We start from the raw sequence: 17,809 nt of genomic DNA, 5'->3' as shown, positions 1-17,809 counted from the left end.
CCAGAGTCGGGTGGTTCCCGTGTCGGGACAGGGGGGTCAGGGCCCTCCCCGCCAGGACAGTTCGCCTCCCAGCCTGACCCCCGGGGTGCTCTCACCTTTCCCGGCGCTCATTGCGCAGGTTGCGCTCGGCGGCGGCGCGCGCCTTACGCTGCACCAGCCGCTCCAGCAGGTCGCGAGCCTCCTCCTCGAGCCTGCGCAGAGCCGCCTCCTGGTGCCCGACGCGCGCGCGCAGCGCCTCGTAAGCCGCCCGCTGCTCCTCATTCAGTGCGCGCCGCGCGTGCACCTGCCCGGCCTTCTTCGTCCGAACCTCCTCCAGCTGCTCCACGCGGGCCTTCAGAGCTGCCAGCCTAGAGGACCGGGAGCATCTCCGTCACCACCCTGGGGGAACCGGTCTGAGAGCTGAGACAGACTTGCTCCTGGCCACGCTGCCAGCGCGAAGGCTAAGCCACGTCTCCCTCGAAGTCCTGCAGCTCCCGGCCTCTGCGACCAGCCACAGGCCTTGGGGGCGTTACGCTGTCGGGCCCTTCTGGAGACCCGCGGGGTGACCGCGTGCCCCACACCCCGGCAGTGATGGCCTGGAGCCTCCCCGAGGAGCGCCCTGCCCGCGCCTCACCTGCTCTGCCGCTCCTCCAGCTGCGACTCCAAAGTGCCCAGGGTCTCGCTCTTCTCCACCACCTGGTAGGCCATCTGCAGCGGCGGAGGCGCGGGACAGGTAGGCATGGGCGCCTGTGTGCAGAGCCTCCAGCCCCTCTCCGGCTGGAGAGGCTGGTAGGACGGGGTCTGCCTCTCTTCCCACCCGCCCCCAGCTCAGCAGAAAGCTGAGAAGCAGACAGCTAAGGCATCAAGCACAGGAATACACTGCCGTTTCAGGGATCAACGGCAGGGCCTTAGGCTCTGGAGCCTAACACCTGAGTTCCACTCCTTGCAGCGCCACTTTTCTCTGTGACCCGCGGTAGTGTTTTAACAGCTCTGAACCTGTCCAACGCGAATAGCAGTGCTTACCTCGTAGGGTAACACTGAATTACTATAAGGAATAGTATTTCAAATAATGGTGATGGTTATGTAGCACTTAACATGCGCTGGGTCTTGTTCTGAGCACTCTACAGTACCAACTCTTTTATAATCTCGTAGTTACTGCCATTCTCCCCAGTTTACAGATGAGGACATTGACACTTCTCTAAGTGTCTTGCCCAAAATCATACAGCTAAGTGGCAGAACTGATATCTGAACCCAGGCCACCTAACATGCTCCAAGTAAAGGGCTGCTAATGTTCAAAGGATGTGTGTTCTGTTCCTCGCGTCTCCAAGCCTTGGCTTACCAAGCATAAGTCCCAGAGAGCAACAAGATGCTCTGAGCAGAGGCACGCAGGCTAAGAACAGGAATGGACTATGGGAGCACAGGGCCCAGACTGAATAATGGAGCCGCCCCCCAGCCCCAGAGTCGGGGGAGAGTCATCTCATCTGTACCCTGCCTTACTGAACCGTCCATCCAAGAGCCAAGAGCTGGGGAAACCACAGAGCTGAAGGGTCAGTGAGAGCGACAGATGCTTACGGAAGCAGTTCCCAGCACGGCGGCAAGAGGAGCATGAGAGCACTGAAGCTGGGGCTCTTGCTACTAACCCGTCCCTGTGTCCTTCCTCACGTGGGCCTGGTGAGAGACGAGCTGAGGAGCAAGGTTGGTGTCTGCCTGCACTGACTCCCTGTGTGAGTGGGCTGGGGTAGGGGCCTTGCACATTCAGGGTCTATAACTGGCCCAGTTGTTTTTTGTGTTTTTTTTTAAAATATTTATTTAGATGTGCCAGGTCTTAGCTGCAGCACATGAGATCTCAGTTGCGGCATACAGGATCTAGTTCCCTGAACAAGAATCGAACCTGCACACCCTGCATTAGGAGGCATGGAGTCTTAGCCACTGGACCACCAGGGAAGTCCCTGGCCCAGTTTATAACATTTATAATTCCTTCCACCATTCAACAATCTGACCATCACTTCTGTTTCCTCACCTATCATATACTTTCATTGATGTTTTGGGATTCAGTATTTTTTGATGCTTTTCAAAACTCAAATAATAGAGGTGGAAAACAGATTAGTGGTTAGGAGTTAAGGATGGTCTGAGGGGAGGGCTGAGTTGTGACTAAAACGGGGTGGTCATGAACTTGTGCTGTATCTTGATGGGCACACAAATCTACACAGGGGGCAAAATGACAAAGAACTGTATACACTTCATACTAACATCTATTCCCTGACTGTGTGTACTACAGTCAGGCGTAAGATGTAACCAGTGGGAGGTACTGGGTAAATGGCTGCACGGGACCTCTCTGTGCTGTCTTTGCAACTTCCGGTGGGTCTAAAATTATTTCAATAAAAAGTTAAAATGATAACACATGCTTGTTGTGATATGTGAAACAGGACTAAGAATTAAAGAAAAAGTCTCTCCTTGTCCCTTGGCATATCCAATGGGAACTGACTGGTTTGTGGCTGAGGATGTTATGAGGAGGGAGTGCTGAGGACAAGGGTGCCTGGAAGCATCCCAGACAAGGGAACCAGGAGCTCAGGACAAGAGAGTGGCAGGAAATGCAACCTGAGGCTGGAGAACCCAACTGGGGAGCCAGGCTAAGCTTTGGAGAATATGCACCACACTGATAATGGGGAGAGCGGCGAAAGGGGCTTTTACTTTTTCACTGTATGGACTTCTGTTCTCTTGAAACGTTCACAACAAGCATGTATTTGTGTATCACTCGTCTTTTTTAATAGAGATCATTTTTTATTATTAAAAATATATCACTCTGAGTGCTGAATGGAGAATGGAGGGGGTGCCAAAAGAGGAGTTATCCAGAGAGTAATGAGAATAACTTGGACCAGGTCAGACAGGGTACAGGAAGTGGAAGTTGATGGATTTGGAGGCAGGATCCATGAGCTGGTGACTAGCTCAGGATGGATGGAAGTCTGCAAGGGGGCAGAGGTGACCCTGGGTTTCCTGACTGTTAACTACCAATGGAGGGGGGAATGATCTACCTTGTTTTCTTAAGTATGCTTTTTAAAAAAAAAGAAAAGAAAAACTATTTAGGTGTGCCGGGTCTTTGTTGTGGCATGTGGGATCTAATTCCCTGACCAGGGATCAAACCCAGGCCCCTTGCATTGGGAGTGTGGAGTTTTAGCCACTGGACCACCAGGGAAGCCCCACTGTTGTTGTTCAGTCACTAAGTCATGTCCAACTCTTTGTGACCGCATGAACTGCAGCATGCCAGGCTTCCCTATCCTTCACTATCTCCCTGAGTTTGCTCAAACTCATGTCCACTGAATGATGCCATCCAACCATCTCATCCTCTGTCGCCCCCTTCTTCTCTTGCCCTCAGTCTTTCCCAGTATCAGGGTCTTTTCCAGCAAGTTGGCTCTTCGCATCAGGTGGCCAAAGTATCTACCTCATTTATCACCTGCTGCTGCTGCTAAGTCGCTTCAGTCGTGTCCGACTCTGTGCGACCCCATAGGTGGCAGCCCACCAGGCTCCCCCGTCCCTGGGATTCTCCAGGCAAGAACACTGGAGTGGGTTGCCATTTCCTTCTCCCATTTATCACCTAGTCTATAAATATTCATCAGCATGGATTGTGGAGACAAGCCCCAGAGATATAATGGAGGCAGAGGAAAGACATCTCAATCCTTGGGGTGCTCACAGCCCAGAAAGGGGCTCAGATGTTTGAGAATCACCTCTCAAATGTGGTTGCAACTACAGTAGGGGCTCTGAGGGAGAGGCTCTCCCTGGGTTCATAGTCCCAGCTGGACATTAGTTGAGCAAGTGACCTGGCAATTCTTCAAGCTAGGCTTCAGCAGTATGTCAACCAAGAACTTCCAGATGTACAAGCTCGGTTTAGAAAAGACGGAGGAACCAGAGATTAAATTGCCAACATTCACTGGATCATAGAGAAAGCAAGGAAATTCCATAAAGACATCTATTTCTGCTTCATTGACTACTCTAAAGCCTTTGATTGTATGAATCACAACAAACTGTGGAAAATTCTTAAAGAGATGGGAATACCAGACCACCTTACCTGCCTCCTGAGAAAACCTGTATGTGGGTCAAGAAGCAACAGTTAGAACTGGATATGGAACAATGGACTGGTTCAAAATTGGGAAAGAGGTATTTGAAGACTGTATATTGTCACCCTGCTTATTTAACTTTTAAGCAGAGTACATCATGCGAAATGCCAGGCTCGATGAAGCACAAGCTGGAATCACAAGATTGCCAGGAGAAATATCAACAACTTGAGATATGCAGATGATACCACCCTAAAGGCAGAAAGTGAAGAGGAACTAAAGAGCCTCTTGATGAAGGTGAAAGAGGAAAGTGAAAAGGCTGGCTTAAAACTCAACATTCAAAAAATGAAGATCATGGCATCTGGTCCCATCACTTCATGGGGAAACAATGGAAAAGACAGATTTTATTTTCTTGGGCTCCAAAATAACTGCAGATGGTGACTGAAGCCATGAAATTAAAAGATGCTTGCTTGCTGGAAGGAAAGCTATGACAAACCTAGATAGTGTATTAAAAAGCAGACATCTGTTGATGTATGGCAGAAACTAACACAATATTATAAAGCAATTATCCATCAATTAAAAATAAATTTTTTTAAAGTAAAAAAAAAAAAAAAATGCAGAGACATCGCTTTGCCAATGAAAGTCCATATAGGAAAAGCTATGGTTTTTCTAGTAGTCATGTATGGATGTAAAATTTAGACCATAGAGAAGGCTGGGCACCAAAGAATTGATGCTTTTGAATTGTAGTGTTGGAGAAGACTCTTGAGAGTCCCTTGGACTGCAAGGAGATCAAACCAGTTGATCCAAAGGAAAAAAAAAATGCTAAATATTCATTGGAAGGGCTGATGCTGAAGCTGACACTCCAATACTTCGGTCACCTGATATGAAGAGCTGACTCACTGGAAAAGATTGAGGGCAGGAGAAGAGGATGACAGAAGATGAGATGGTTGAATGGTATCAATAACTCAATGGACCTGAGTTTGAGCAAACTCTGGGAGATAGCAAAGGACAGGGAAGCCTGGTGTGCTGCAGTCCATGGGGTTGCAAAGAGTTGGACACAGCTTAGTGACTGAACAACAACATCTAGGTAGGTATGTCATGGCTCCTCAGCCTCCTCCAGTGGACTAAAAGGTTCACGGGGCCAGGTCTTGTTTACTGCTGTGCTGCCTGTGCCTTGACTATAGTACTTGTCAATAAATATTTATTGACAGAATAAATGGAGATCACAGAAAGCAGATTCGTGTATGAGAGAGTTCAGATCCTGGCTCTACCTCTCAAAGCCTCTGCTTCCTCTGAAACCATAAAGTAGAGGATTAGCTGAAGTAACACTTAACCCAGTATCATCAACTGGTGTTGACCATATTATTACAGGGGTGACGATGAGTCTGATTTTAGACATGAAGTCCAAAAAGCAGCTGAGAAAGAGTCTGGAGCTCCTAAGAGAAACCTGAGCTAGAGACGGATCTGGGAGTTAGCAAACACAGCAAGTCCATGGGAGTCAGTGAACCCACCCAAGTTCTAAAGAACACCCATATCTACAGGGAGGGGGATAAAGAGGAGGGAAAGTAGCCAGAAAAGGAAGTTCAGAAGCAACAGAAGCCCAGAGACACCATGGCAGCAGGAGAGGTGGGGCATGGTCAGTGTCAGGTAGAGGTAGCACACCCTGCCCCGGAGGTGGACCACCTTATTTTCAGTCTGCAAATGTGTATTGTCAGCTGGTGCTGGGCCCCAGGGTTTGCAGGGCAAGTGATGAGCAGAGCAGGCTGAACCATCCAAGGGGAACAGAGGCTGCCTGTTTGCTGCATACCTCACACTCCTCCCTGAGCTCTCACCTCACTTCCTCCAGCTGCTGTTGGAGCCCACTTCATCCTAGGCTGCCAGGGCCATGCTCGAGAGCACTCTGAGCCCTGTCTGGCCTCAAGGCATTGGACTTGGAGGATCTCCCTCACTTGCCGGCTCCCTTGGACCACATCTCCCAGCCTCAAAGTTCTGGATCCTGGGCCCACCCATTCTCTCTCAGACCCCTGCCCCGCCTACCTCTCCACACACCAGCCGGAGCCCCTCCGCCTCCTCTTGCCACTTCACCCTCAGAGCTGCTGGTGAGAGGCCTTGGTCTGACTCCTTCTCCCTGCCAACCAATCAGAGTGGTGTTCGTTTCCCACCATTCATCCAGAGGATGCATGTGAAAAGTCTGAAGCCAGAGCTATGCATTTTCTCCTGAGGAAGGTGGGAGCCCAGAAGTCAGCAGAGGAAAGATCAAGTCTCCAGGAACTGGAGCTGCCCATGACTCCTCTGCTCTGGGCTTGCCCCAGAGTTCCCCTGCCAGGACCCCTCCCAATTCTGAGCCCCAACCCATCCCTGGTTCTCATTTTCACTCCTTCTTTGGAATAGGTGGCATCATGTACTTTGTGTAGGCATTAGGTGAGGAGCAGGCAAACAAAAAGACAGATGTGCGGAGGGGGAGGAGGTAGGATAAAGGCAGAGAAATGAACTGAGAAGGACATTCTAAGCAGCTGGCCTGGGGGAAGGCTCAAGAGCCTGCCTCCCCCTCCCCTGGGCAGCAGCCAAGGGCCAATGAGGTGCCCGGGAGAGAATGAACCCAGCAGAGGCGGTGGGGGCAGGGCCTGCGTACAGGAAGCCCATTGTGACCACAGACACAAACACTCACCAGGGACCCTGGTGGACAGAGGGAGTGACATCGTTTGGCTCTGGCTGCAGCTTCTCTGAGAATCGGGCCAGCAGCTCAGCTTTCTCCAGGAGGCGGTTATCTAGGGGTACAAAAGGGTGAGCCTGGAGCAGAGATGGACACTTTCCAGCAGATCCCAGGCAGACAAGTTACCTCTCTGGCTGGGAGGGCTGCAGGAGTCCAGTGATGCAGAAGGGGGAGCCACTGGCAGGGTGGGCTCTGCCTTGCCTGCAGAGGGTGAGTGTAGCTCCATCAGGACCTCCAGCCCTTGCACAGCCTCCTAAGAGCATAGCCCCCAGGCCCTCCCAGGAGAAGACCTGCTCTCCCAGGGACAGAGAAGGACAACCATTAGGGGAAAGGAGATAGCTGGCCAATGCCTGCTGAGGGTCTCGAGGGAAGGAAGGGGCCAGGGATTGATTCAACCTCCCCCAAGGAAGGGCCTGGGCCCAGAGTGATGAAACAAACTAAGCTCCACTAGCCTGTGGCCTTTGGCAAGATACTTCCCTTCCAGGAGCTCTAGCTTTCTGTATCAGTACTAAAAAACAGTCCTGACTTCCCCTGGGTTGTTGTAAGTTTCCCCTCAGGCCAGAACAGAAAGTTCTTGAGTTTGGTAGTTTCTGTTACAGACCCTGGAATACAGCCCCTCCACCCAGATCCCTGGTCATTTCCTCTTTTCTCACCAGTTTCAGGGTTGGGTAGAGGTGAGGCCCAGGCCTGACTCCTCAGCCCCTTTCCCTCTCCCTGTCCCCTACGGGTCACCTAGGTCGATCACCTAGGTTGCTGGCCTTGTTCTCACACAAAACCCCACCCCAAGCCCCAGGGCATTGTTCTGGCCCCCTAGCAAATCTCAAAAGGATGCCATTTTGCCCGCTTTATGAGTGAGAAATCCAAGGCTTAGGGTTAAGATTTGTCCAAGACCATAAAGAAAACTGGACCTGCAATGTCTCCGAGTTCAGCCCTCCAGGATCACTCCACTCCCACAGATTTGCAGCTCTCAGAGGGTGGGTAGGGGTGACTACTCTCATATTGGAGGGTTCCATTGTCCATCAGAGCCCTGGAGAAGTGAGGCTGCCTACAGGTAGAAGGCTGGCCTCACATCCCCAAACAGAGAGGACCAACAGCTTGGAAGGTTGCAAAGACATGTCCCAGGACAAGAGCAATAAGTTCAGTTGTGAGGCTGGGGGAGATGGTTAAGCAGCAGCCAAGATTAGGACCAGTGTTGGAGCTGGAGGGACTGCGGTTAGACTTTGAACCTCAGACATACAATCTCAGATAACCAGAGGTGCACAAACAGATGCACACCTGCTCATCCTGGCTTGAACGGCCACACCCCTTCCTGACCAGCTCCCCAGAAACAGTTCTCAGAATCTGACTTCCCCAGGCTCAGCCACCTCCCTCTGCAGCCTGGAGCCCCTACGTCCCCCTCAGGCTGAGGTTGGTTGGGCACAGAGATGCTCCAAAAACCTGAACCAGGATCACCTGTCTGTGGCGAAACCTCCGACTCTGAGCTCCCTCTCTAGAGATTCAGAGTTTAGAAGTAGCTGTTTTGGCCAGTCCCGAGATCTTTCACTTTCTTATGGGGACCAAATGGAGGGAAGGCTAAGAGACCCTAAAAATCTAACACACGCTTATGAACCCGTGCATAGGAAGCCCAGCCCAGCCCAGCCCAGGCCCTGAGGGGCGAGAAAGAGCGGGAAAACCAGGAGGGAGCTCGGTCCAGGAGAGGGGGGATCTCCGCAGAGCCTGGATCGGAAAAGGTAGGAACGCCGGCTAGTCGGAGATGGGGCGTAATAGACAGCGGGGCCACAAGGCCCCAGGCTTCGGAGGCGACAAGGCATCGGTGCACTTGAGTCACAACCGGAAGAGCCAGCCAAACCCTCTCCCTGGGCCGGAGCCCCATCCCCTCGACGGTCCCCGGGCGCAGTGCACTCACAGGCCGGCACCAGCTCCAGGAACAGGGCCTTTTGCGTTCGATCCCGCTGTCGAAGCTGCCGCACGATGTGGCGCTTCCAGCGGGCGGCGGGGGCGCCGGGGTCGCCGGGCCCCTCCATGGCCGCCCTCTCCGGCCAGCACCGCGCGCGGTTCTAGTCGAGGGAGGCGCGGCCGGGCAGGGGCGGGGCCCCGAGGGGACTCCGTGACGTCAGGGGGCGGGCCGCGGCGGGGAATCCCCGGATTGTACCAAGTGCTGTCCTGGGGGGAGAACGGAACAAAACCAGGAAGGAACCGCAGAAAGGGTCTAGACCATCAGGAGTCCACAAAATGTCTCACCTCCCTGGGAGCTCCTATGGCAGTCGGAGCTGTGAACGAGGACCGAGATCGGAGCCTCTGAGACGGCTTCCCCTCTCCTGTTGGCGCGCTCCGCAGGCGGGGCCTCCGGGGGGCGGGGCCTGTGTTCCTTAACCCCACCGCGCCCGGACCGAAGTCAACAAAAACAGACACTCTGGACCAGGCGGTGCACTAAACTGGGGACCTGGAGATCCCCTCACACCTGGACCCTGCTCTTCGAGGCGCTCAAGATCTGTGAGGCGAGACGACACGGACACAAGGCAGGCAGTGAAACAGCGAGATACGGAAGAGGAAGGGACTGAGGGATGAGGCCCTGCTCTGCAGAGGTGATGGCACTGATCTGGATCATGAGGAATGAAATAGGAATTGGCCGAGAGAAACGGATACCAGGCAGCGAACGAGAAGAACAAACGCAGAGCTTTGAGGATATAAAGACTTCCAGTAGATTCGGGCCTGGAAGGAAGGGAGGCAGAACTGCCCTTGTCCGGAGCAAGGTTTTAGGCTCCAGTTCATCGCAGAAAATTTACGACCTTGAGAGTAAAGGAATACAGCTGATTTCATCGAGCAAACCCCTGCCCCAGAGGGGAAAAAAAGGCTTTCCTGAGACTGCACAAGAGGGGATGGCTGAGCCAGCCAGCACCTATCACTCCATGTGGGTGGCTCTGGAAGAGCGGCAGCATCTCTTGCTGGTACACTCACTTGAGTCCTCAGCTTGCAGGAACTGTGATAAAACTGTCTCCAGCCAGACCCCAGTCCAGAGCTCTGCAAACAGGCTGCTGTGAAGTATGAAAGGAGTGATTCAGTGGAGCCCTGCAGGCCGTAGAAATGACAGGTCTGTTGAGATGCAAATGGGAATGGGTGGCAAGTCTTGGAAAGCTGTAACTGCTGGAGACCCAGCAGGAGTGTGTATGCTGCTGTGCTTTGAAACCACAATGAATTGAGCTCAGTCCTCCTGTGCCATTGTCTTTGACCCTCATTTCCTTTGCACATGCCATGCCTGTTGTGTACAACACCTTTCCCTCTAGTGAGCCTGACTCCTACTCATAAGTCACCTCTTCCAGCAAAGCTTTGTTGAGCCTGCACTTTAGTTAAGCCTTCTCTAAACTCGGCCCCAGCCTAACCCTAGCCTTGTCCCTTGAAGGAATGGGTGGTGGGTGTTAACATTAACTAGAAGTTGTGCCCAGGAGAAGGGGATGGTACCCATGGAGGCTCAGGGCCAATTGGCAACAATTAAATTCCCTCTTAGGAGTGAGTGACTTGCAGGTGCCTGGGGACGCCATCAAAGGAACTGAGGCTGTGTATATTGAAGGGCATGTTGTCAAGGCTTTGCCTTACTGTGAGGCAGAGAGGTATTATTTCTCTCAGTTGGAGAGTCATATTGGGGTCAGGATTTCCTAATCTAGGAAATTTAAAATAATTTTGTCATGTTTAAATAGTACATGATAAAGAAGTATTTGATTTTGACTAAAAATATTTTTATCTTTAGAATATGAAAAGTTGTACTATAAAGTTCACTTAAATTTTCAGATGATATTCATAATATATAGACAAATTATTTATGCTTCACATTTAACATGCTGCTTAATATATCTTTGATTATGTTAGAAAGCCATGAAGTGATGACCAATAAATATAAAAAGTGAGTATATCATGATTTAGAGACCTAATGTACTTTAGAGTGTAGTTTGAAACTTGCACCTGGATTAGGCATCTCCCAGCAGCCAGAGTGATTAAAACCTAAATCAGTTCCTGTTACTCTACTTAAAACCCTCCTAAAGCTTTTCCGCATATTCAACTCAAATTCCTAAATGCTTTCTGTGGCTTTCAAGGCCCTGCTTAGTCTGGCTCCTGCCCACATCTCTGCCTTTACTTCTCCTACTGTTGAATGAAACCTTATTCACAACACTGAAATGACTGCTAAGACTTCCCCAGTGGCTCAGTGGTAAAGAATCTGCCTGCCGGTGCAGCAGACAGGGATGCTATCCCTGGTCCGAGAAGATCCCACAAACTGAGGGGCAACTAGGCCTGTGCACCATAACTACAGCCTGTACTCTAGAGCCTGGGAGCCGCAACTACTGAAGCCCCAGAGCTTGTGCTGGGCAACAAGAGAAGCCACTGCAATTAGAGTAGTCCCCACTCACCGCAAGTAGAGAAAAACCTGCGCAGCAACAAAAACTCAGTAAAGCCAAAAATAAATCAATTTTTCTAAAAGAAGAAAAACAAATCACAGGCAAACTGCCACTGTGGAACCTTTGCCCTGGCTGTCCCCTATTCCTGGTGCTCTTCCTCCTAAACATTTATGGGCTGACTCTTGCCTGCAAGTCAGATTTCAGAAGACCCCATCTGAATGAAATAGCTCCTATCCTAATCAGCGTCTGCAGATCATCCAGTTGTTGTTCCTTTCAGAGCATTTATCACTCTCAGAAAGGATCATGCTTCTGTGTTGTTTGTTGCTTGTTTTGTTGTTTATGACCTATCTCTCCTACCAGGCTGGAAGCTTCAGGATAGCCGGGACCAGTTCAGCCTTGATCCCAGCTCTGTCTTCAAGCACCTAGAACAGGGCCTGGCATCAATTGACTAGGTGATCAGTAAATATTTACCCCTGTTGCTCTCATTAAAAATATGCAGAAACAATTCTCAAGACCCAGTGCATAGAAGACTTGAATTCAAAACTGTAACTATTTTTAATTGAAAAATAACATGCACATAGTCAGAAATTCAAATAGTATAAGAGAAAGCCTCTTTGCTTCACATGTGTCTATTGGCTAGCATAGGACAGACTATTCAGTGGTCTCTTGGTTTTGTGTGTGTATGTGTGTTCAGCCTGCCAGGCTCCTCTGTCTATGGGATTTCCCAGGCAAGAATACTGGAGTGGGTTGCCATTTCCTCCTCCAGGTCTCTTGGTTATTTTTTACTTAATACAACTCTTTCTTAAGAGCTCTCGTGATTCTGAGTGTTGGCTGAGCTCTGGTGATTCTTGCTTTGAGTTTCTTACATAGTTGTAGTCACAACCACTGGAGTCATATGAAGACTCGGTGGGGCTGGTTGCTGATAATGGCTCACTGATTTAACCAGCAGGAGATGCTGGCTATTGACTGGAAGGTGAAACCTAGCTGAAAACCTGAAATGAAAGCCCTGCATATGGCCCCTCACACAGCTCAGGTTTCTCTGAACACGGTGGCTAGGCTCTGAAAGGCTACATCCCAAAACAAGCATTCCAGCAGACAGCAAGAAAGCTGCTAGTCTATTAAGGTTCAAGACCAGACACTAGCATAGCATTACTTCCTCTGTGTTTTGTTGGCCAGAGCAGTCCTAGTCCAGCCCAGATTCCAGGACAAAGACCCCAGCTTTCAGAATAAGCCTTCAGATCTCAGTGGCTTAAAACACAAACATTTATGTCTCCCTCATATTCCAGTGCCGGGTAGACCATGTTGGTATACTATTCTCCTTCAACAGTGACTCAGATCCAAGCTGCTTCCACCAGCATCTCCATCATCTCAAAGTTCTTTGATCCCAACTGTTCAGATGGGAGAAAGGTTGCGATGAGGGGAGAAGGGGGTGGACATTCACACTGACATTTAATTGCCTTAGACCTGAAGTGACACACTCTTTGCCCACATCCTCACTGGTGAGATCACATCTCCTAGGAAGGTTGGGAAACAGTGTTCCCCTGCTCCCTGGAAGAGAAAAGTGGGCGTGAACACGTCATTTTACAGATACACACCAATTTCCCAGTCTCTTTCTAGAAGCATCATCATTAACAATTAACACCATTAACAATTTAGTGTGTATCCATCCTTTCAGAAATATTTATATATGTGAAAGTGAAAAGTCACTCAGCCGTGGTGTCTGATTCTTTGCGACCTCATCGTATATACAAGAATATAAAAACACAAATGTAGCATTTGCACACTGTTCTACATGTTGCTTCTTCTTTATGTAACAATATATTTTTGATATATCTTAAAGAACTTCACATATCAGACTACATAGATCTACTTCATTCCTTTTTTTTTTCACTTGAAGAAGACCACCAAATTTATTTTGTACACATTGATTTATAATATGGTATTAACCTTTTCTTATTTGCCAAGCATTTTATTTTCTCTTTTTTTAATTGAAATATAATTGCTTTACAATGTTATGCTGGTTTCTGCCATACAACATGAATCACCCATAAATACGCATATATCCCCTCCCTCTTGAACCTCCCTCCCACCCCCATCCCATCCCACCCCTCTAGGTTGTCACTGAGCACCTAGTCGAGCTTCTTGTGTTATTCAGACACTTCCCATACTTCATTCCTTTTAAAGCTGCAAAATAGGGAATTCCCTGGCAGGCAGTGGTTAGGACTCTGCACTTTCACTGTTGAGGGCCCAGGTTCAGTCCCTTGTCGGAGAACAAAGATCCCAAAAGCCAGGGGGCATGGTCAAAAATAAATAAAGCTTCAAAGTATTTCATTGTAGAGATGTATTATATATATAAATCAATATCATAATGATAAATATTTAGACTATTTCTGATTATTTGCTTTTACGGTGCTGCACTGAACAAGGTTGTATATAGATCTCTGCTTAACTCTGTTAGTAAACCTGTAGGAAGTAATATATAGATAATATATTCAGAAGTTATTATGCATCCCAGTAATGTCCAGTTAGAAAATGTAGTAAAAACAAAGTCATTCATGATAGCAACAAAACCAAATATATTTAGGAGTATAACAAGAAAAAAATTTACTAGATGAAAATGAACAATATAAATTAATTTGATTGTATCAATTATATATTTCATGTATCTTAATGGAATCAATTAAATTAACTGAAGAACATACAAGAATATCTAAATGAAAGAAAAAATATAAATGTTTGGAGTTGGAAAGACTAAAAATAAAAATGTAATTTACACAAATTATGAAGTCAGTATATTCCTATTATATTCTAATAGGATTTCATTGTTATGGAATTTGACAAGTTGTTTCTAAAACTCATCTCAAAAAGAATACCACAAAAATATTTTTAAGAATGAGGAAAGATAGGCAAGATTAGGCAAGATTAATAATAGAATAGAGAACAAAAATAGATCCTCCCATGTAGGAATTTAATATAAGGTAGCATTTCAAATATATAGAAAAAAGAAATCTTTTCAATAATTTATGTAAGGACAATTAGTTATCCAGTTAGCAAAAAAAATAGTTATATTTTTTTCTTCACACCATATGCAAAAGTAAATTCCAGGTGAATTATATTACATTATGACTTATAATCATAAAATGATAAAGATATCAGAAACAAGTAGAATAATTTATTGATAACCTTGGGATAGGGAAGACCTTCCTAAACAACATGCATAACACAAAAGTCATAAGGGAAAAGATAGGTAATTTAACCATATCAAAATATAAAATTTCTGGACAATAAAACACATCATGCCCTATCAAAATTACAAGTCTTTCATGCAGAAACGGATTGCTAATCCTAAAATTCATATGGAATTTCAAGGGATCCTGAATAGCCAAAATAATCTTGAAAAAGGACATATTTGAAGGACTTTACCCTTCAAGGTATACTACAAAGCTACAACAGTAAAAAAAAAAAAAAGGGTGGGGGTTGTAATGGCATAATGATAGACACAAGGACCATTAGACTAAAATTGAGATCCAGGAGTAAACCCATACATCAATGGCCAATTGCTTTTTGACAAGGATGCCAACTCAATTCAATAGAAAAAAAATTTTTTCTTCAACAAATGGCTGAGACAACTGGATTTGTATATACAAAAGAATAAAATCAGACCCTTACCTCATGTCATATACAAAACAGCTAACTCAAAATGGACCTAAACTTAAGAGCTAAAACTGTTTTAAAAATCTTTGAAAAAGCATTAGGGAACATCTTTATGACTATAATTTTATGAATATGAAAGCAAAAGCTACTGCTGCTGCTAAGTCGCTTCAGTCGTGTCCGACTCTGTGGGACCCCATAGACAGCAGCCCAACAGGCTCCCCCGTCCCTGGGATTCTCCAGGCAAGAACATTGGAGTGGGTTGCCGTTTCCTTCTCCAATGCGTTAAAGTGAAAAGTGAAAGTGAAGTCGCTCAGTCATGTCCGACTCTTTGCAACCCCATGGACAGCAGCCCCCCAGGCTCCTCGGTCCATGGGATTTGCCAGGCAAGAGTACTGGAGTGGGGTGCCATTGCCTTCTCCAGATACCAAAAGCACAGGCAATAAAAGAAGAAAAGAGCTTTTGTGCATCAAAGGAGATGATCAAGAAAGTGAGAAGACAACCTACAGAATAGGAGAAATCATTTGCAGATATATCTCTGATAAGGGTCTAGTATCCAGAAAAAATAAAGATCTCCTAAAACTCAACACCCTCTTGATGAGAGTAAGAGAGGAGAGTGAAAAAGCTGGCTTTAAACTCAATATTTGAAAAATTAAGATCATGGCATCTGGTCCCATCACTTCATGGCAAATAGAAGGGGGAAAAAGTGGAAGCAGTGACAAATTTTATTTTCTTGGGCTCCAAAATCACTGCAGATAGTGACTGCAACCATGAAATTAAGAGGTTTGCTCCTTGGGAAAAAAAATATGACAAACCTAGAGAGCATATTAAAAAGCAGAGACATCACTTTGCCGACAGAGGTCCAATAAACAAAGCTATGGTTTTTCTAGTAGTCATGTACAAATATAAGCATTGGACCGTTAAAGAAGGTTGAGCACCAAAGAATTGATCCTTTCGAATTGTGGTGCTGGAGAAGACTCTTGAGAGCCCCTTGGACTGCAAGGAGATTGAAACAGTCAATCCTAAAGGAATTAGTCCTGAATATTCATTGGTAGGACTGATGCTGAAGCTGAAACTCCAATACTCTGGCCACCTGATGTGAAGAGCTGACTCTTTGAAAAAGACCCTGAAGCTGGGAAAGATTGAAGGCAAAAGGAGAAGGGAGCGGGGGCAGAAGAGGAAATGGTTAGATATCATCACCGAGACTCAATGCACATGAATCTGAACAAACTCTGGGAGATAGTGAAGGACAGGGGAACCAGGCATGCTACAGTCCATGGGGTTACCCAAAGTCAGATACAACTTAGTGACTGAACAACAACAAAAATAACCCAGTTCAAAAAATGAGCAAATAATTTGAATAGACATTTCTTTAAAGAAGATATACAAAAGACCAATAAACACACGAAAGAGCGCTCAGTGTTGTTATTCATTCAGGTCAGTTCAGTTCAGTCGCTCAATTGTGTCCGACTCCTTGCGACCCCATAAATCGCAGCTTGCCAGGCCTCCCTGTCCATCACCAACTCCCGGAGTTCACTCAGACTCACGTCCATCGAGTCAGTGATGCCATCCAGCCATCTCATCCTCTGTCGTCCCCTTCTGCCCCCAATCCCTCCCAGCATCAGAGTCTTTTCCAATGAATCAACTCTTCGCATGAGGTGGCCAAAGTACTGGAGTTTCAGCTTAGGGAAATGCAAATCACCTTATGCCTACTATGATGACTATGATTTTAAAAATTGTTTTAATGGAAAATAACAAGCACTGGCAAAGATGTTAAAAAATTGGAACCTTCGGGCATTCCTAGTGGGAATGTAAAATGGTGCAGCCACTGTGGGAAAGTTTGATTGTTTCTCAAAAGGTTAAACATAGAACATAATGTATTAAACATAGAACCTACCAGTAATTCCACTCCTAGGTTTACTGAAGGCAAGGACTCAAAGAGATATTTGTATACCCTTGTTCATAATGGGGCTTCCTCAGTGGCTCAGCAGTAAAGAATCCACCTGCAACGGAGGAGACACAGGAGACTCAGGTTCGATCCCTGCATCAGGAGGATCCTCTGGAGGAGGTAATGGCAACCCATTTCAGAATTCTTGCCTGAAGAACCCCATGGACAAAGAAGCCTGGCGGGCTACAGTCTGTGCTGTTGCAGGGTCGGACATGACTGAAGCAACTTAGCACACAGGCACAAGCACAGGCACAGGGTCATAATATTATTCACAATAGAAAAAAAGGTGGAAACAACTCATGTCCATTAACAGGTGAACAAATAAGCAAAAGGTGGTTTATACATACAGTGAAATGTTATTCAGCCATAAAAAGCAATGAAGTTCTGATACATGCTATAGCTTCTATGAACCTTGAAAATTTATACCACATGAAATGTCAGACACAAGAGGACAAATATTTTGTGACCACTTATATAAAATATATGGAATAGTCACATTCATGGAAACAGAATGTAGATTAGAGGTTACAGAGGCATGCGGAGGAAATGGGTAGTTATTATTTGATGTTTGCAGAATTTCTGTTTGAGATGATGAAACAGTTTTGGAAATAGTGGTAATGGTTTTACAACATGATAAATGTAATTAATGCCACTGAATTCTTGTACACTTAGAAATTATTAAAATGGTAATATATGTATATATTTTTAGGCTGCTTCCTGTGATCTTAGTTCCCTGACTAGGGATAGGACCTGCACTCCCTGCTGTGGAAGTGTGGAGTCTTAACCACTAGACCAGGGAAGTCCTTAAAACAGTAATTTTAAGTTAGATATTTTTTCTCAAAAAAAGACACTATATACTAAGTAAAAACAGAGGCAGATAGAGAGGTAGATGAGGAGGAAATATTCGCAACATGTATAACAAATTAGTAAAAATCCAAAGGATGGAAAGAACTCCCACAAGTCAGCCGAAGAGCAGGAAACCTAATATAAAAATGGGCAATGATTTTATCAGAAGAACAAAACCAAATGGTCCACACAAAAAAATTATGCGCAACTAGTGAAATGTAAGTTAAAGTATGAA

General features: G+C 46.7%; 1 protein-coding gene across 8 annotated transcripts in view; it reads right to left on the bottom strand.

Moving 5' to 3' along the window:
• Positions 1–17,809, bottom strand: part of ATG16L2 (autophagy related 16 like 2) — a 40,921-nt gene that overhangs the window by 6,818 nt on the left and 16,294 nt on the right. The window contains exons 2-8 of one of the 8 annotated variants that reach the window (XM_069552999.1): positions 16,678–16,783; positions 8,983–9,232; positions 8,648–8,904; positions 6,697–6,796; positions 6,066–6,156; positions 614–687; positions 96–347 (exon numbers count right to left, since the gene is read on the bottom strand). In XM_069552999.1, the coding sequence (XP_069409100.1) occupies positions 96–347; positions 614–687; positions 6,066–6,156; positions 6,697–6,796; positions 8,648–8,765 (635 nt within the window). In that variant the 5' untranslated portion in view covers positions 8,766–8,904; positions 8,983–9,232; positions 16,678–16,783. Of the gene's footprint in view, positions 1–95; positions 348–613; positions 688–6,065; positions 6,157–6,696; positions 6,797–8,647; positions 11,790–16,677; positions 16,784–17,809 lie in introns of those variants that run through there. The other 7 variants (XM_069552997.1, XM_069553004.1, XM_069553000.1 and 4 more) reach the window with 7 other exon arrangements.

This window comes from Ovis canadensis, chromosome 15 (genome assembly GCF_042477335.2).
Source record: "Ovis canadensis isolate MfBH-ARS-UI-01 breed Bighorn chromosome 15, ARS-UI_OviCan_v2, whole genome shotgun sequence".
Classification (NCBI taxonomy): domain Eukaryota; kingdom Metazoa; phylum Chordata; class Mammalia; order Artiodactyla; family Bovidae; genus Ovis; species Ovis canadensis.
This window is presented reverse-complemented; position numbering and strand designations above follow the sequence as displayed.